Consider the following 21101-nt stretch of genomic DNA (forward strand, 5'->3'; position numbering starts at 1 on the left):
ATTAATTTGGCCACCGGGGGATCTTTATCGTGCGCCAAAATCTCGTACACATGGTCGTTTTTGCTTGTCGCCTCCATCAGAAAAGCGGCCGCCGCGGCCCGGAATCGAATCCGTGACCTCGTGCTCAGCAGCACAACGCCTTAGCCACTGAGCTTCCGCGGCGGGTCTAGTGTCATTTTTGCTTAGTCCTGTCTCCGTGCATCTACCTCTGCATGCAATTCTTGCAAGTATGCAGCAACTAGCCTCATTTGAAGCTTTCTTGACTAGAGTTCAACATTCACTAAAATGCAACCTTTCTCACCTCAGTCAGTGGTTATTAAGAATTAATGTTTACTTACAGCAATGCATTTTTCACGGTGTAGGGTGTACGAAGTACAGAGAAGAAAAAGCTCCTCAACAAAGCCAGTGAAAAGTAGCTTGAACAATGCATTGCCAAAGTTTACCACTGAATTCGCAGCTATTCACCCAATACTGCAACAAAGAGTGTGAGGTGCACTCCCGGTTACAGCACTTTGGAGCAGCAGTATAGTAATCTTCAGCAGTGTACACCTCAAGCCACATGACAGCATCAAAACTCTTACACGTGCCTTTGAAAAACTTGGAACTCATGCATGCGTGCACTCTCTCTCTTAATGACCACATGATGGAGTCAGTAGTTTCGAAAGAGCCAAGTCTCAATTTCACAATTTTAACATTAACTGCAAAATCCATACTTTAAACATTCTGATGGAGGCGAAAAGCAAAAATGCCCGTGTGTTCGAGATTTCGGCGTACGTTAAAGATCCCCAGGCGGTCGAAATTAATCCGGAGCCCTCCACTACAGCACACCTCAAACCCTACAATCAATCAATCAAATCATACCTCAAACAGCTGACTCCAAACAATGGCTCCTTCAATATACATTCTATGTCAACTTTCTGTCAAAATGTCCACCAATCTCAAAAATGACTAGATTTATCTTTTATTCTCATTAAACGATTCTCGATAGCCAATGATCAACACCACTTCATTGGTGTGAATGCAATGAACATTTCTTTAGCATTTCCTTTTCAAGATTTTCCAACAATTTCTTACTGTGCACAACCAAACATGAAACTAAATAATTTTGAAGTAAAACTTGTTGAGCCACAACACATGTAACTACTACATCTATATTAGGCCCCTGGCTGCGGATAGGCCACACACATGCGACGCACTCCCACCTGCTCACTGGAACTTAGGGACCCACGTGTAGCAGGTGTGGAAAGGGCCTATCCGTAGTCCACATACTAATCACATGCAGAGCACTTGACACAACACGACAAAAACATTTCCCTAAATTATGCAGACGACACATTCCTTTGCACCCATCATATTTTTTAGCCGACGAACCAATGTTTTCTAGTCAGCGTGTTTTTAAGTTTTTAGCTGAGGTGAACTTTCTGCAGCTCTTGTCATATCACGTGTAATCATCCTGGCCCTATACACCAGCCGTCTCCATTGTCTTTTGTTTTGCATCACTTTTAGTTTTAGTCACATGTTCTAGTATTTACGGTCTCATCACAATTCAGTAACTTCTTTTTGGCGCTCTTTGCCCATAGTCGGCCTTGCGCCAATAAAACCCAACGATCATCATTATATTAGGCCCCTCGGTGGCAAGGTTTACTGTAATCTCAACTTGCATCCCTGATATCTGGCGCACCTCTCTCTCTCATGGGGCGGGGGCAAAGGCCACAGCTACCACCCAAAACGCCCACTCACCCTTCTTCTTCTTCTTGTTCTTCTTCTTGACGATATCTTGGCCACGCGTGATGGGAGAAGCATCAGACTTGACGGCTTTTTTCACATAACGCGCACCCATGGTCCAAGACATAGTTTCAAGCGCATCGACGTCTACTTGGCGGGTGATCTCTTCAGCTGGTGGAAGATCGGCGCTCACTCTGAGTGCAGTTACTTAAAGAAAATGCCCGCCACAGTTGACTCACAACTTATTGTACTAAGAACTGCCTTGTTTGAAGCTATAAATTTAGGAAACGCGAGTTATTGTTGCATGCGTCCTCAGGAAATGACTGCATGCTACAGTTGAGAACATCAAAACAACACTTAATTATTCAGTCTGAGCTACATCCAAGCTACAAAGCGCGCTAAGCTAGGGGGCCTTTGAGGGCTCCGAATTTAGTAGTGGTCTGCGTGGTTTAAAGGTGCAAGGGTGTCTAAGGCCAAAGAGCACCAAGACTCTGTCGCATGGTCTTTTAACGTTACGTTTGTGCATAACAATAAAACGGCATAAATGTAAAGTACATAAATATGGTTAGTAAATGGGTGTGGAGGGTTTTTAATGTCAAGTGTAAAGATAGCCATAATGAGAAATTAAAATGACAATAAAGGGCACCGGGTTATAAGGCATGACAATGACAACACTTAAGCAAAAAGGTACCGGTGTTTCGATGTCACACGACTTAAGATATAAGGTGTAAAAACCCTATGTCAATGAGGCAAGTTATCAGGCATTAAATTCTAGCAATGGGTTTATCAGCTATGACCCAAGAAAGGACAACAAACAGAAAAAGAGTAGATGAGAGAACAGGTTCCTTAGGCTGTGCAACCCTGAGAGTGCTGATCGTGCTTGTCGTGCAATGGCTGCAACGGCATGGGGTGTGTGAAAGCGGTTGCAGGGCCTCACACTTCGACGCCACCAAGACCTGACCCTGTTTTACCCCCTGGTGAGCAGCGTCAACACACCTTGCACACAAAGGCTGCAAACCTCTTCCACGCATTTGTATAAGGGCTATTATCAATTATCTTCAGTGTTTATTGTAAGTTTCTCCGGTATGAACTTGTTGAAGGTACGGGAATATGCTTGATGCAGCCTGTCGCTATTTGCATTTGAGCATTTGAAATCATTGGTTTTACAATTTCCTGTAGTCTGGTCACGATCACAGCATTTAGCACGTGTCATCTTTCCCATACCGCTGGCATGTGAAGCACCTACGAAGTGTTAGGGATGCACGATCAGACTTGGCAACGAATGAAACCTGCATTCACAGAATCAGGAAGGCTACTGTGGTTGGAGGTCAGGATGACATGCTTACTCCTTATATCTACCTTGTTTCTATGGATTTGTCAAGTTCATAGAAGCACTAGGTTAGACATGTATACGAATTCAATGTCAAGAAACGAGAGAAGCCTGCAGGTCTTTTAAACGATAAGAGTGCGATATCAACCTTGGTATGGGCCCTTTTTCAGGCCCAATCAAGTTTAGTGGGGATTTCAGAATCTACCATACGACATGGAATAAAGGGGTGTTTTCAGCTGTTGACTGAGCTTAACCCTTGCGCTTAACAAGGTCCTGGAGCTCCCTGCATGGTAGACAAGACAGGGAACCCATCAGCCAGCGATAGACCAAGACAATGACAGCCACCATTCGAGGTTTCTGCCCTTAATTTTAAAACTTCTTGCCATTGTTGGTCAGAGGTTATGTATGGGGTACTGGGGTTATGTAAGGAGTTGTGTACTACATGTATGTATGTAAGTATGTATGTATGTATGTATGTATGTATGTAAGCAGTGCTGCTATTCACCGCCCCATGCGAGGATTTCTGAATTACAGCACTGCATGGGCCCGCGCTGACCTGAAAGCCTGGGCTGGGTGGCCGAAGCATTTATCTGCAGGCCTGGGCCGGGCTCAAGCTAGAAGCCATGGGACTAGGCCATTAATATTTCTGGCGTGAAGTGTAGAAAGGAGCATTAAAAAGAATGTTCTGAGTTTACTTCCATGCGCTTGATGTTAGTTGTACGCATTGTTTTAAAAACGTCTTTTGCTAGGTCCGATAGTCACTGTACACTTTAATGATGTTTCATGTACTGCTTCAAGATTTTATATTTTGGCATATAACATACCAAAAATACGATTACAAGGAACGTCACAGCCGGGAACAGATTAATTCAACCAATCTGGAGCTCCGCACCTATGTCTATGTACATGTGCGTTGTACATGTCGCACCCACCGAAATGCGGCTGCCGTGACCAGGAATCGAACTCACACGCTAGTGAAACAGCACCACTGAATAACCACTGCAGGTAAAACATTTCCATGCACGTACAGTACCCGCGGATTAAAATGTGGCATCAAAAACTTCAGCATACCAATTTGTGCACGAGACAACCCTGTGATGTTGCCAAAAATCTGGTCAACAAAGGCGATGGTGGCTGTGATGTAAGACTATAAGCTACTATTATTATGCCAATGTGATGCGAACTGAAGATGGTGGAAGCTAAAGTACGTGCACTACTTAGCCTTAAATTTTCACCTTTCAATCCACGAGTACTGTACGCACTAAATGCTCCATCTGCTTGCCCGCTACAAAGGGCACTCAACCACATATAATAAACAAATTTCTTCCAGCACCTAATCCTGGGCCTGGTCACGCACACATGGGCCCTCCCTAGGCTCAGAAATAAATTACCAGGACTAGGATGGGCTCACTTATGAACACCCAGGCCTGGGCCGCGCCTGGGGTAGGTGTTACGGGCCTAGGTCAGGCCTGGGCTTCATAAGCGGGCTCAAGCCAGGCCCGGGGCCCTAAAATCAGACCCGTGCAGTGCTCTACTCTGAATTTGGTAAGTAATTTCGGGTTCTTTAACGCGCACCCAGCGTTGTAAATGCAGTTTTTTTTTTTCCTGCCAGCAACCCGCATTTAATGGCCATCTGAACGTGCCCCCAGTGCAACACTTGGTGTCACCGAACGCAGGCCTTGCATAGAGTACAACGATAAGGTGCAAAAAGTATCTCTTACAAGTACTTTCCTTTCGTCCCCGTGGCAGACATGTATATGGACCAAAACCTTTCCCCTCGGGTACTTTCTTCCATTCCGCCACGCGATGTTGCCCAACGAGCCAGAGAAAAGGATACTGCTTGGCCCTCTTGGGGTCAAACACCGAGTAGGCGGAGATGAGCTGCGCCAGCACTTTGGGGTCCTGGGGCTGCACCTTGCGCAGCTCCTCCAGCATGCTGGCCGCCTCCTGCACCTCCCCGTTGGCCAGGTAGAACTTGGCACTCTCCCGGGTCAGCAGGCTCAGCTCGGCAGACCGCGGCTGCCAACAGCGAAGGGGACACACTCAGCCAATGCAAAGCACGCAGAAAGCCTAGTGAATTGGGACACTGCACACCAAAGCTACATGCAGACTATAAGGTACACCATTGCAGAGGGTTCAAGACTGATTTATTCCACATGGGGTTCTTGAAATGTGGCGAAACCCCGTAACATGGGTAGTAATTGTGTGTCGTGTAGCAAAACCTTGTACACATGGGTAGTATTTGTGTTTGGCTTCCACCAGGAATACAGCAGCCACCACGGCCAGGAAGAAAGCTCAAATTCCTGCGCAGCTGCACAGGGCCCCAGTCACTGAGCAACTGGAATTGGATAAACTTGGGAATCGTTTAGCTGGTGCTGTTCGATAGCACTGCATATGCATGTGTGCGGACGCAAGTGCACACGCACACACACACACACACACACACACATCAGGGTGTGCCAGAATACCTCAAGTATTGTAATGCAAATTACTTTGCAATGGCTAAACACATCAAAACCTATGTAAAGCACTCCTAAAGGCAGCTCACATTATGCAGTTTTTGATATCAATATTTTGTACTGTTTCCCTACCCAGAAACCAAGCAGTGGCTGGGTGAATAGGGGGGGGGGGGTAATGCTCTAAGTAGCGATGCATCGCTCGTGAACAGAAATGAAGAGATTGGCTGCATAGAAGGGCAGAAATCAACTTTGTCCCTGCAATTACACCCATAAAATTTCATCCCCCACTGTAAATATCTTGTCTTAATAGCATATGCACCACACAACACAAATTAAAACTGCGTCTACTAGATAGCGCGTGGACAATAGACAGGAGAAAGGCCTTGAGACAGAAGGGATCAAAAAATGGCAGGTAGGCTTAGCAAGGCAGCAGTTGCTCCTCAGCACCTTAGTGTGTATGTGAGAGCATTTTTGGGACCCACGTCGCAACCCTAAACAAGGCGCTGCCTTGTGGCTAGGAGGGCTTAGAGCATCTGCTTAAAAGTGCAGACTACTCTATCCCTGCTCTGCCATCAGCTTCTTTGCACGGCTCAGAGCACTTTGTACCATGGTTGGAGTACACCACTGGCCACACGTCGGAGACACAGCTGCGACAAGCCCCTCATGCTGATGCATGCGACACTTCAGTCCCTTAAAATACACCTGCCCATGCTTCAGTGTCTTTTGTCACTGCCTCACCAAAGTCAGAATGCAAAGCATAAACAAACTGGCATGTGCAGCCTGCTTTTTAAAAGGCTGTTATTACAAGTTCCAAATGTTTGCGCACCACTAGAAGAATTTCAGCATCTCCAATCACATTTTTGCCTCAATAGTAAAGTAGTGCTCACCATCCCAGTGTTTTTGAAATGGGTGAAGACAGAAATGCGTGCCCACATCTTTACTGAACAAGACACCTTGAAAAAACGCAAAAATAACAGCAGCACTTACCTTGTTTTTCTTGTACCACGCTATAGAATCCGTGAATACTGCCGCAGTAGACTCCTTATCTTCAAGATTCTTATAAATTGTCACCAATGCAGAAATCTGTGAAGTAACAAAAAATGCTTTAAAAAGGTCAGGAAGACAACATTCGACTTCATTTTACATTGAGAAGATTTGGTGTTTTACGGGAATGTTTTTCCAAAGATTTCTCAAACAGCGAATACAATGCTTTATTCGCTAAGAAAATAAACTATTCAAGCGAAATTTTCAGCTCTCCCACGGCATAGCTTGTTTCATGACGTCAGCACTGATGCATCAGAGGCAGGTACCCAAAAGGGAGAGCCAGTATGCTGAGTCTACGCAGCCTCTGAATGCTGCAACCAGCAGGAACTGGAAGGCTGCCAGGAGGCAAGCCAAAATACACTTGGTTACCGCTGGCCTTCCTAGATGGTACAGCGATACCGCTCTGCAATATGCAAGAGCGGTATGCACGGATTGGGACACTTGAGCTCAGCAATTACTCAGTTTACGTGTGATGCATTAAGTTCTGATCGGACCTGAGCATGACGTATTTCACTATGGTTAACAGCAATCGTTTCGTAAAATGTTGGGTATGACTCAACACACACAGTCACAGAGTCTCTGTGAGTCACAAAGTTAGAGACTGGCATAAGTGGCAGTACCACTTATGCCAGTCAGCTGGTGTCATGTCACAGTCATGTGCCCGGCAAACGGCGGGGTTTGCAGCGCCAGCTGACAATAGTTCCGTCTGGTGCAACAGTGTACATGTTTACGTGCTTGTTCCACACTTTTGTTGTTTAACCCACCATGCTTAATGCTATAAAAATGATATGCCTAAACTTTCAAGTGCAAACAGCTCATTTTGCAAACACGGAATCGCCATTTATTTTCAAGCGACTTTGTTGGCCTCGGCCAATCGCACGAACAAACCGTAATGTATCGTAACTCCAGAGTGGGAAAGTAGCTGGTGAGTCGCATGCCTGTTCTCTGCTTTCCTCATCATATACCTTATCTGAATGAAGTTTGCATTGAAAGTGGTATCAGTGTTATTCTAACAAGGCAATCTTTTGAATCAACTGAACTTGCATTTTGTCTTAACAGCCCATTGGTGCCCGCTTCTCATTTTGGCAATGCACTCTGCAGCCAGTACACACAAGAGTTCTTTCAAAGTCAGTCACGCCTGCTCAAAACCACAAGCGCTTCTTGCACCTAACTTTGAACATGGCATAACCATGCCACGAAAAAAAAAGGGAAACAGGAAAAGAGAGGGAAGTACATAATGAGAAAAAGACAGACACATGTTGAAACACCAACAACAAGGCTTCCTTTCGTATTGGCCAAGGCCCTGGGGCCAAGGGGCCAGTCTGGTGAAGGTCAATCCCCTGGCCGATACGTTAGCAAACCTTCCCGTATCCTCCTTGGTATACTAGACCGCTGGCTTTCTTTTTTTTCTGTATTAAATAAACAAGTCCCTCAGTCCCAATCATAATTAAATTAAATACAGCAGACTCCCTTTAGGGCAAACTCGACGGGACCATGCAAACTTGTTCGAACGTCTCATCAGAAGTTCTCATCAGCTCTCACTTCTGCGAAAATATCGGCTTTCTGTGAAAGCACAATACACTTTTGCTGAATGCCTGGGTTGCTAGACATGGCAAGTACCTAGCTCTCCTTGCAAGGCCAACACAAAGAGTTGACTCTCTGACTCTACGGCTGACAGCTGTGGTGGCGGTGGCAGTGATGCGAGCTCACATGCTCCCGCTGAGCGACGGAGAGGCTCCGATGTCGAGTTCTTTTTACTTTTTTTCCCCCTATCCTCTCCTTTTTTTGCGAGGCCAATGTGCGCGTGACTGGCCACAGTACTCCTCACTTTCTTGTTTTCTTTTCTTTTGCTTTACCACAGACTCCGCAGATGGGGTGCGTGCGTGCGTGCATGCGTGCGAGAGAGAGAGAGAGAGAGAGAGAGAGAGAGAGAGAGAGAGAGAGAGAGAGAGAGAGAGAGAGAGAGAGAGAGAGAGAGAGAGAGAGAGAGAGAGAGAGAGAGAGAGAGAGAGAGAGAGCATATATCCCCTTGAAACTAGTGGCACCTGCTAATGCTGGAGCTGTATCAACTTATACTCCTGTCAAACGTGCCTATTTAAGTGCACTTACACGGAGTGCACTTGGATAAAATGTCATTCGGGAGCAGCTAAACGGCAAACGCGAATGACACTTTACAAGGAACGCACTTTAAGCTGAGTGTGGTCCCCAAACACACTTTACCGGGGCCAGCTCGCCGAGTGAGTAATCTCGTGAACAGAAGTCCGAAAATCGGAAAAATTAACGTAAAACCGCGAGCGTTTAGATGATAATAAGTAACGTTAAAAGTTAATTATAGATATATTGCTCATTTACTTTTACAAAAATTGAAGCAGCGACGAAAAATAAGAAAATAACCTCTCTCTCAACAACGTGCCAGCGCCGCCTGATGGGTGTTTTGCTCCATGGCAGCCGTTCTCTGCGGCGTTCTCGTAGGTGGTTTCTTGTGGCCCTGTGATTGTGTTCGTGTTTCAGCCTATTTCCGTTGTATTCAACGCTTTCAGATAATTTCCCCCGAACAATAATGCAGCTGTCATTCACTGCGCAGTGAATAACAGTGAAGATAAAAGCGCCAGTGTTCAGTCGCCGTCCCGACTCTGTTTTTGTGGTCTTGTGCGATGCGCCGATTGCGATTTTAAACAATTCAAACACAACGAATTGTTTACAATATTCCTCACGTGATAAAAGGGGGGATTTCAAGTAATTTTGCGTAATATTTACGCCGGCTATCGTCACTGACATCACGGCCAAGGGCACTTTATTTCGTCGTTTAGCAGCGCGCAGCCAAAGTGTCACTTGGGAAGCCCGAGTGCACTCCGCGGAAGTGCACTTAAATAGGCACGTTTGACAGGGGTATTATTCGTACTAATGTTATAGCCATGCTCCGTTCTTTGTAGGTTGTGATGCCCTATTCACAGGATTTCACAGGATTGCCTTCCTTGTCCCAGACCAAAGTTCAGTTAAACAACTAAATTTAACACAAAACTAAGAGTAAGGCACTATACTATGTTGCGTCAATTCCAGCAGTAAAGGACCTATCAATTTTCTCCCCACGTCTTTTACATGCAACGCTGTGGTAAAGGGGACTCTGCGTGCCCAAGCTACAACCCTGCCAGGATCTGATACACTGCTAGGGCGAGCCAAAATGAAATTAAATTATGTAAATGCTGACAACCAGAGACCAAGTTCAGCTGCCTACGTGGATGCACGCCCATGCGAGAAGGCAGAAATCAGGATTGTCAAAGAAATGTACGCACAACTCCAAGCTTGTAGCTTGTGTTCCCGAGCGACTTCAAGACGTTGCAGCAATCATTGAGGTGTCCTTGAGACAGCAGCAGCTGGGCCAGCGTGAGGGATATTGCCAGTGACCTGCTGGGGTTGCGATCAGCATGCTCCTACGGGAAAACAAAGAAAGAGAGCAAAGAGGGGCAGATGATCCTTTCGAAGGCTGTTCTCACTAGGCATCAAATCCGTGCCTGCAAGTTTGGTAACACAGCATTAAAATACTTTAGCCAGCTGTAGGGCCATGAAAGATCTCATCACAAGAGCCTCTACTGCAAGAGCAACACGCACACTATGCACCAGGTTCTAAGTAAAAAGTATCATTAATCAAATTTACTACAGTTAAACCTCGATGTAACGAACTTCAATGTAACGAAACCCTCGATGTAACGAACCACGGAATTTTTTGTTACTTAAAGTGTATGCACACCATGCATTTTCACCCTCTGTGTAACGAAGTCCTGTTTGCCGGAATTTCAATTTAACGAAGTGTCATGGAGAACTAGGCACGAAATTTAAGTTGTAGAGGTAGATTTTGGGAGACGCAAGCGCCGAAACGGGGTCCCATGATGATGATGATGATGATGATGTAGTGGCTTGACCCTTTGTAGCGGGTGGATACCAGAGGGGTGCCCCAGCCGGTATTACAAAAAAAAACAAAAAAAAAAACGCGATAAAACGCAAATGGCGACACGGGCCGCCCAATGCCGCGGATGCAGCCAGCCACGGAGTCTGTGAGTGAGCCCCTTGCCTACAAACTGCGTGGCGTGCATACACGGCTGGTGCACTGTTTCTGTTTCTGTCAAAGCTTAATCGTCTACAGCTTAATCGGCATCAGCGTGAACTGCACAGAGCGTTTTTTCCCCGCAAAAACGCAAAACGCGCCCCGCAAGCCGCAGACGCGGGGCGCGTTTTCAAAAACTGAAAACTAAAAAAAATTGTGTTGTAATAAAAAAAATAGAAGACTATCACGTCCTCGTCCATTCATTTGGAAATGCCAAGTACTACGAACAAGTTTTATATCATGTTTTATAGGCCTTAAGCTAGGTACAAGGTGAACAGAAAGAAAATTTTATAGATAAAAAAGTTTTCCACATATTACTTTCATATTTTTATGGTGTTATCACAAAAAGTATTTCCAGTTGCTGTGCGAATTTTCATCGAAATCCACAAAGAAATAAAACAGTTGATTTCGAAAGCCACGTCTCCGTTTAATTATTCGATATTCGATTCAATATTCGAAGCTAGATAGTCGTATTCGATTCGTATACGAAAAATTTGATATTCGCACACCCGTAGAAGCGGTCTACACTGTACTTAGTGATTTGAACGCTGAAATTTACAATATCTCAAGTACGTGTCAGTAGTAATCTTGTAGAGAAATCAAAAGGCTCAATTAAGAGGGTTTGCAGAACTTTTCTGTCGCATTACACAACCATACAGAAGCTATCCTGCTGCTTTCAGCTTTATTGGTGATATTTGTTTCGTATGGGGGCAACTTTCATCTCATGTGGTGACCCCCATTCAGTATTAGCATTCAGTATTATAGCTGCAATTAACACATTTACATTTCAAAAAGAAAAATGTAAACAGCAGTTCCACGAACATCCACATCAGTTCTAGGAAGGAAGCAACTCAGAAAAATCAGCCCTGCTTTGAAGACCCTCGCTGGCGAGAGAAACGAGAGAGGGCATGAGCAGCGGCGGCGGGGGAGTACCTTGAGCAATCGCACGGTCTTGTCGAGCTGCTTGTCCTTGCAGTGCATGGCAGCTGCCCGGAGCAATGCCACCTCGTCGCTGGCATTGGAGAAGTTCTTCTCCAGCGTGCCGACAGCCTTGAGGCAGTGCTCCAGCTGCCCCGTGTGGTACATCAGGAGGCAGTGGTTGAGCGCGATCGCCCGCCGCTGCTGGGACGTCAGCTTGCTCTCGAGCCCATCAGCAATCGCCATCTTGATCTTCTTCTTGGAGTCGAACACGTTTTGATCCTGCACCGTTACAAGCAAGGCAGCGTATATAAGCAAGGAGACACACAACGGGCAGGGGACCGTTTACGCACTCACTCAAAGCTTCAACGCTCTATGGTGGTGGCTCTCAACCATACACGAGTCAGAGACCCCTTGTGAGTCAACCAAAGAAATAAGTGACTGGGATATGATGCACGACAAATGGCCAAAGTAATTTTTTCACTCATGTTTATTTGTTTATTCCCATTTCTGGCTTTCCTGGTCTTTTTCAGGCTGCTCTCTATGAAATACGTATTGATGCCCAAACTGCTAAGATAATGCAGTCAATTCCTGTTTAAATTTACTCGATTAAGACTAATTCAAAGCTAAGAGGAATCCTTTTGCTTCCTAAAAAAACACAATGCAAACAAAATGTGCTCCAGAATTATTTCTGATGCTCTTAATCAATAGTCATAGAGCTGGCCTAAGGAATCTTGGTCATCTGTAAGGAGTCTTCGACAAAATCGAACTTTGTTTTATTAAAAAAATTTGGTGTTTTGCAATACCCTCAGCATTTGTCTAACAGCCAATGATGCCTAAATTCAACAAATAAAGACAAAATTCCAATTCACCCCCTCCACCAATGTTTGATGATGTCAGCAATGATGTAATAGAGGCAGGTACCAACAACAGATACATAGTACGTTGACTCCACCATCGTCATCAACAGCCTACTCAAGCCCACTGCAGGCCGAAGGCCTCTCCCATTGACTTCCAACCACTCCTGTCCTGCGTCGCTCGAGTCCAGTGTTGGCCACTGAATTTCCCTATTTCATCCCTTCATTGTGTTATTGGCCTTCCCCTTCCTCTAGACCCGCCCCAATTGTCCACCAGTTGTCAGTCCGTCTCACCATGTGGCCAGCCCATTTCTTTTTCTTTACTTGCACTATGATATCCTCTACATGCATCATCTAAATGCTGAAATCAAACAGGAATCGAAACTGAGGCTGCTGCAAATTAAAAAATAGCAGCATCTCCACTCCGTGGATGATGGTGAGGGTGCGGAGTACGGGGACTCAAAATGACGTCCAAGTTGCGCCCCAAGTGACATCCGATTTGCACCCCGACCGTCATTCGATTTGAGCCGCGAGTTGCACCCTCATTATTCCCTAAATGAAACTGCAGCTCACGGCTCAAATCGAATTTCACTTGAATTTCACTCGTTAGTGGTGTGCGCACGGATGGACGCGGACGGACATTGGGAGGTCCTAAGGTACTCCGCGGCCGCACCGTTACAGGCGAGGGAGTAAGCCGTTTGACTCTCGGGTACTAACTCACAGTCGTAGCCCAATGGGTAAGACAACTGACACTAACTCTGTCTGGTCTACCAGACAAAGGCTCGAGTCCTGCCCGTGCCTGTGCAATTTTTTTCAATTGTAAATGCTACGTGCACGGACGCAGACGGACATCGTGCGGACCTAAGGTACTCTACACCTAAAATACTACAAATTTCTAGTACACCCATGGTCATGAATTTCCCTGCTCTAGACACACAGCTCACACCCAGGAGCTTGCGAATTCGATGATTTAAGCCCAACTGAACGATCCACGCTGCAGAGAACAAGTAGCTGGAGTTTCAGTACGCAAGGCTGGACCGCAAAATGACAAGCCCACAATGGGCAAATGCTGAGGCGCCGGTACCTTGCATGCAGACATCGTGACCTAGTCAGCCCCGTCACGATGAATGAACACCAACTGGCACATTTTCGCACACGTGTAGCTTCCGCAAACTCAACAGCAGTGAATTCAGTCACCCCTGACAGTTGCTAGGTGTAACCAGCGCAATTGTACAGCCTACTGCTACCCTTTAAAGGAGCCATGAAGAAAAAACACAAGTTTGGTTCATTCAAAAGATTGTCTCGTTAGAATCATACTGACACCACTTTTAACGTAAACTTCGCTCAAATAAGCTACATAATTAGGAAAAACGGGAATGGTCATGCGACCCACCAGCTCATTTCCCGCAACAGAACCTGTGATGTCACATGGGCTAAGCTCTGCGATTGGCGGAGGCTGGCAGAAGCAGACGCAAATTAGGTAGAGCTTACAAACTAGACGAACGAGCGATTTGCGCTTAAATTTAGGGCACATTCTTTACAAAGCAATAGGAATGATGGGACAAACAGTGGAAGTTACGAAAGCACATGTAAACATAGAAGTACTGATGCGTTCTGCTGTTCGTACTGCGCACAGCATGCTTTGGTTTAGCTGCACAGCACTATGGGGCTTGGGGTTGTCTCAGACGACACTGGCCGATTGACGCAAGCAACGGTGTCTTACGTGACCCCATTTGTCGAGCGAGCACTGTTTCAGGGAACGAATATTTTCTCCCAGAACAAAAACAAGCCAGGTTTAAATGCGGGCAAAAACAAACCAAACGCTTGCCACGGTATGGTGGCGCCATCTAGGTTACGGAACGTAAAGAAACGCGGGAACAAACCAACACCGCTACAGGGTGGAGACAACCTTTGAACGGTCCCGTGCCGCCGCAATTGGGCCAACGGGCTCAACGCGTTATTCTTTTCGTTTCCCACGAGACCTAGCAACGCGAAACAGACAATATGATTCAAACTTCTTCAGTAAACCGCGTTGCGGCGATAATTTTAGCGCGGTTTTGACACAATGACTTGCTTCGGCGGCGAGCGAGCAACCGAACATGGCGGCGCCAGCGTTACGTGTCTCTACCCTGTACGGCGGATGCGTGAATGAAGGTACTCTAGGCTGCAGAGCGGTCGGTTCCAGTGATGTCACTTGGGACCACGAAAACGCACGATTGAGCGGGAAAATCGAAATTTTAACCTAAATTGTTTAATTTCTCAGTGAATAAAGCACCGTTTGTATCCGGACAAGCGCTGGGGGCACTATAAAACACGAAATCTTTCGAATAAAACCAACTTGCATTTTCTCTTCATGGCTCCTTTAAAGACTACCCATTCGACATACCAGCAGAACCACAATTAAACACATTTGACGGGGCAGGGAGGCAGTGTGAACGCATCCCCAAAACATGCCCACTGGTTATGGTGGGCCTTCCTAAGTGGCGCCCCAATGCCTCTTGCCCAACGCCTCTGCTCAGTTTACTGTTGATAGGACCTGTATGTGACTTGTTTTGTCACAGTTCATGGCATTTATTTTGTGAAACATTGGGTATGACTCAACAAACAAAACTGTGTAAGTGGCAGCAGTGCCGCCTGTGTCAGTTGGCCGGTGTGAAGTCACGCGTACCGAGTGTACATGTGAGTGCTCTGCTCTGGACCGAAAATACGACAAATCATAGGTGGCAACCAGGCTTCTGCCCGGAATGGACTGTTGTTAATGCATGAGCATACCAAGCAAGGTCGCAGGCGAGCTAGAATTTTGAGGCATAGCTCATTGGCCCCAAGGAACTACACGCACAAAAATCATCTGCATGATTTTTGTGTGCAGTGTAGGCTGGCAGTCATTCTGTATGCGGCGCAGCTACATACATGTTCATGTGTTCGTTTGAAACTTCTTGTTTATCCGCATTCTTACTGCTAAAAAAAAAAGAATATGCACTAAATTTCGAGGGCTTATAGCCCATTTTGCAAGCTTCTAATCCCTTTTTTTATTGCATATAATTTTGTCAGCCTCATCCAATCGCTCAAGTGGACTGTAATGCGTCATAACTGTTGTGTGAGAAACTACCTCGTGGCTCGCTGGCGTATTGCTTTCCCCATTAGATAGCTTATTGAGCGAAGTTCGCATTAAATGTGGCAAGAATGTTATTCCAACGAGGCAATCTTTCAAATGAACCAAACTTGTGTTTTGTCTTCATGGCCCTTTTAAAGACACCGTTGCACAGCTGACCCTCATTTGAGAAATAAGGTTGCTTATATAGTTTTGCGATGAAAAATAGCAGGGACATGAAACAAAGCACTCAAATGCAGCATCAATGGGCAGTCAAAACACAATTGTACCCGTTCAACATCTGTCCAGCATGGCGAACATGTGAATATGTTTATGGCAAAGGGGAGGAAAGACCCTCTGTAAGGAAGGAACATTTTTCCCACAGCTCCATGAAGTGCTACTTACAGACAACTCACGAGCTTACTTACGAGCAGGTGCTGCTAAAAATGTTTCCGATACAGGTTTCATTGGGCAGTGTTTGCACCGATAACATTTTAGCAAATGGTAACAAAGTTTTACTACAAAGTATTTAATTAAAGCAATCATGCCAGTAAGAAGTTTTTCCGCATCAAGTAATCGGATGCAAACGTGCATCACGAGCATGGCCCCTCATTAAAGCATTTGGTCTTTGTGCACTTTCCTGTAAAATAACCAGTTCTAATCAACAGTCCTCAATTTTCAAGTTTTACAAGTTTCTGCATTTGCGGGAGTAAAAATCAAGCGAAATTTGAAAATTGCAAGCCAAACAGAAATCACGCCTCATAGCACTCGAAAATCAGCTGTATAATTACTTTTTAAAATGCAAAAATCTTTCACATGGATGCTGTTCACTGAAAAAATCTTCACAGTGTGCTCAATTCATTCTTTGCAAAAAAAAAAAACGCGAGACAAATTAAATAAAGGCATACCTTCTTACCTTGTTCACTGTTACAATGTTGTTGGCTGCCACGGCTAAAATGGCATTGTCAGAGGCTCTGCAAGGAAGGAAAAAATATATATATGTTTGCAGGCTAGCAAGCAGTTGCCATATGACCAAACTCATGCGGTTTATGTAAATATATGCTTTAAAAGTCCCACACAGCATTTAACCGGGCCATCCTCCCGTAACTAACTGAAAATTCTTTACAACGAACCAGAGAGAGATATACACCCTATCTATGAGCCACTTGCTTTAAGCTTTTGACCACTAAAGGAGGCGCCCCAACTCAGTCTGCTGACAGCCGAGATTTCGGATCTGATGGGGACTGTTTGAAATCCGATGGAAAAGGACAAAAAGTTTTACTTGGTTAACAGTGTGTTTCCTAAGAACGTGCAACTAACTTAGATGCTAGAAACGTCAGTTCAATTAAAAAATCAGAAGCCCCTCCATCTAACGACGACAATGGTTGAAACGTGAAACTTTCTTGCATGTGAAAATCAAATGCCGAAGTGCCAAAGTCAAAGCAGCTGTAATCAAAGTCCAAGCATCGATGATCAAAGCGCAAACTGCCTCCGGGTCAACGTCCAAACTCAGATGACAGAAAACGAATCCCTCACAAGAAAGCTGAGTGCCCCCCTTCATCGTCATCGTTAGACCACCGTCTTTGTCCAAAACCCGAACTGCCAAAGCCAACTTCAACCCATCCAGAGTCCAAAGCCAACGCCCGTGCAACGAACCCAAGGGAAATGCCGAGCGACCCAAATGCAATGATGGCACAATCGAAAAACGTTGGCTTCGCAGCACGAGGGACCCAGGTTCGATTCCGACCACGGAAAGCGTTTTCTTCTTGTTTCATCATCATTATCACCACCATCATGTGCCCTCTCATTGTGGGAAATTGGGTTCCTTGCAGTGTGTTTTGGTTACGACACCACCATCAGTGAGACCAAAAAGGCTTCGCTTTAAAAAATACAGTTGCCTACACATGAGTGACCAGATCCCATTTTAGTTAACTGCCTTTTAGTGATTGTCTCAACTGCAGGAACCTGGCAACTGCTCTGATTTCACCCTTTCTACAAACCTTTCAGTGGGAATCGAATCCACAACCTTGTGCTTAGCAGCCGTGGCTGGTTTATCAACCAGCTCTTTATACCCAAGGTACCCTATCTTTGGGCGAAGTAAAGCTCATTTTGAACAGAACTGAACTACAAAAACTAAGAAAAGTACACCGTAAACAAAATATACGAACTGCTTCACACTCTGTAAAAAATTGATCTTGTGAACAATATGTACAAATGGAAATATTGAAAATCACAACAATGGTACCCTTTCTTCAGGACGACCATAAACCATCAAAATATACAGACACTCAAATGCTGAATCGGTACCCAAATATACAGTTACTCTGACATGCAGACAAAATACAAGTTTGTTTTATTCGAAAGATTTGGTGTTTCATAGTGCCCCTAGCGCTTGTCCTGCAGAAAACAATGCTTTATTCACAGAGAAATAAAACATTTTAAACCATAATTTTAATTCTCCCGCTAAATACAGTTGAACCTCGTTATAAGAGACACTGATGTAAGAGACAAATGGGTATAAGAGACACTCTTCACCCACATGGTTGGCTGCCCTATCTTTCCCATTAAATCGACCTCTTTTATAACAGACATCGGATGTAGAAGATCTGTTATAAGGGGCAAGTCATCCTTGAAGTGTAATCAATAATCTCGCTTGTAACAGACATTTTAACTTCAGATGCAGTGCCACCAGTCACTAATTGCAGTTGCTTCCATTGTGGAAACACAGGTGGACGACAGACACCTGCAGTCGCTATTTATTATAACTTCAGCAAACACACAGTGGTTCAGTCAGCTGTAAAATGACAATGAGAAGCTCTGCCAGTGGAAATGCAACTGGCAGAAGTGGTTGAAGTTTACTGCCATCCACTGAATGGAGCACCATCGCACATGCGGGCTCTCCCACTCGCGTAGCTCCAAATCAAGAAGCACTGCAGATGTTGAGTCCTGCAAGCGTAATGAATAGCCTGAGCACACAGCGGAAGAAGCTGTGCACTCTGGCTATTCATCAGGCTTGTGAACTCAACATCTACGATTCATCTTCCACAAACAAGGAAAGGAAAAAAAAATTGTGGAATTGGTTGTAAAAAACAGTGTAAATACAGTCATGAAGCAAACAACGCTTCATAAATTCTTGGGCCAAACATACATTAGAATGAATCTTTTGCAACATGCTGTAGCGTTCCTTTGAGATTATTTTAGTCATACGGTGCCCACATTGAACTTTGGTCTGATTAGTAAGTGAAAACATGGTTCCCTGCTTATAAGAGACATCTCGTATAAGAGACAGAAACTGCTCCCCAGTACGTGTCTCTTATAAAGGGGTTCAACTGTAGTGCATTTTGGGACGTCACCAATGATGTAACCAGGGAAAATGCTAAAGAGCTGCTGCAGACGGCGAACCATCTTTTGGCGTGTGCTTTCACAGATAGCGCCACAGTATGGCTAAGAGGCCGCTGTCCACACTTCCTCTGTGTCAGACCGGATTGTACTTGGCTTACTTCTGTTACGGTTGAAAGTAATCATTCGTGAAAATTTGGGTACGCTCGACAAACAGGGTCACGTAAATGGCGATGTCGCTTATGCCAGTTGGCCAGTGTTGTGTCGGACAAGCCCAATGAGCACGCCTGTGGAGCTTTGGCCATCAAAGTGTTCGTACGCACTGTTCGTTTGTCAAAGTGGCCGTCAAAGCACCGTACGCACTGGTGCTTTTATGTTTACGTGTTTGTTCGTAACTTTCCTTGTTTTCTCCACCATTCTTACTGCTATAAAAAGAATGTGCACTAAATTTAAGTGCAAATAGCTCATTCTGCAAGCTCATAAGCCCTGCCTAACTTGCATTCGCATTTGCCGGACACAGCCAATCGCACAGCTGGACATATGACGTCATAGGTTCTGTTGCAGGAAGTGAGCAAGTGGGTCGCATGGCCATTCCCTTTTTTCCTAATTATATCGCTTATTTGAGTGAAGTGTGTGTTAAAACTGGTGTCAGTATAATTCTAACGAGGCAATCTTTCGAATGAACCAAACTTACATTTTGTCTGCAGGCCCCTCCCTTTAACATTCATAGATAATACATGCCTAATGGTCCCTTGTACCAGTTTGTGTGGCTGCATTAAAAATTTTAGTCCGTTCAGAACCTACGTCAAACTTGTGCCGAGTGTGTCAGTGGATGCTCAGCACCGGGTTAATATTGCCGCGAACCATACATTGGGTTTGTTTATTTGTGTTTTGCTTTTACCGCCCGGCTGCGCCGGTCTGTGTTATCTCTGCGCCAAGGGAAGCGCGTGTTCCGTTCTTTCTTTCTGTGCCGCATGTGTTATCTGTTGTGATAGGGAGAGCATTCCGATCTAACGTGAACAGCCCAGAATAATCTTCTTGGATCTACTATGTTCTCGATGCGAATCGACGTTTCGAGAACCACGCGCGCCAAAAGATAAAAAGCCTGCAGTGCGGACGCCGGGGCATTCGATTCGACGACACTCGCCTGTGCAAGTCACTTTGTTGACCGCTGCTTCGCCGCCTCTGTATTCTTTTGAGTTGTTAGGGGAGCACAAGTTCGCTCCAATAAACGTGTTTCTCATTCAACACCACTGCATCGTCCTTGTCTTCGTGACAATATCTCAGAGCCACGGGAAATATGTAAATAGCCACATGAGCGCACTAGTGCTCCTATATTGTTTTGAAGAAGTAACAACTATATAGATACGCCTAGGCGGATGTTCACGGCCTTGGTTTCCGAATTTGCGGTATATGGCAGACCACAAATAACTAGAGCCTGACTATCCACAACGTGTAAGAAGAAACCAAATTAAAGGAACCCGTTGGTCGGGAAAAACGACGCAAGGACGCGCCGAAGACAGTGATTCACGACATGCCCTCATCCCGACGACCCGACCAAGCCCTGACGAGATTCCTGAACACGACGACAGCTACGCGGCGCGACGCGTACCCGACCTGACCGAGACGTCCGTTGAGAAGACGACGACAACGACGATGCACAGTGCCCGACCGTCAACACGTACAAGCAGAGATACGACGCCCCGACGAACCCGGAACTCGAGGAAGACTGCATCTGACGTCAAGGTGTCCATCGACGGCTTTGGCGTAGTCGCCCTCGTAGACACGGGAGCTGACTATTCGGTAATGAGCGGACCATTTGCGTCTAAACTGAAGAAAGTTATGACCAGATGGGACGGTCCGCATATACGCACAGCAGGAGGCCACCTCGTGACGCCAAGTGGAACGTGCACATCGCGCGTCACCATAGACGGCACGACGTACCCTGCCGCGTTCGTCATCTTGCCTAACTGCTCCCGCGACGTAATTCTCGGAATGGACTTTTTGACGGACAACGGCGCAATAATTGGTCTGCAGACCAAGTCGATAACTTTTTCCTCCGATCACTCCATGACGCCGGAACCGAACCCCGAACACCGTGCAGCTGTAAGGATAGCCGATGATCATGTCACCCTGCCACCCCGCGCAAGTTTGATGATCACCGTCTACTGTGAAGGTGCTGCTCCTGACGTTGACGCTATCGTGGAGAGTGACCAAAGGTTGCTTCTCGACCGCG

The 21101-nt window shown here is 45.6% G+C and overlaps 1 protein-coding gene across 1 annotated transcript in view; it reads right to left on the reverse strand.

Annotated features, from left to right (window-relative positions):
* Window positions 1-21101, reverse strand: part of Srp72 (signal recognition particle 72) — a 37330-nt gene that overhangs the window by 7318 nt on the left and 8911 nt on the right. Inside the window, exons 9-14 of the mRNA XM_077687986.1 lie at window positions 16443-16500; window positions 11594-11860; window positions 9852-9989; window positions 6502-6597; window positions 4893-5074; window positions 1741-1919 (exon numbers count right to left, since the gene is read on the reverse strand). Of these exons, the coding sequence (XP_077544112.1) occupies window positions 1741-1919; window positions 4893-5074; window positions 6502-6597; window positions 9852-9989; window positions 11594-11860; window positions 16443-16500 (920 nt within the window). The remainder of the gene's footprint in view (window positions 1-1740; window positions 1920-4892; window positions 5075-6501; window positions 6598-9851; window positions 9990-11593; window positions 11861-16442; window positions 16501-21101) is intronic.

This window comes from Haemaphysalis longicornis, unplaced genomic scaffold, assembly GCF_048455015.1.
Source record: "Haemaphysalis longicornis isolate Haplotype H1 unplaced genomic scaffold, Haemaphysalis longicornis Haplotype H1 scaffold_1, whole genome shotgun sequence".
Taxonomy (NCBI): Eukaryota; Metazoa; Arthropoda; class Arachnida; order Ixodida; family Ixodidae; genus Haemaphysalis; species Haemaphysalis longicornis.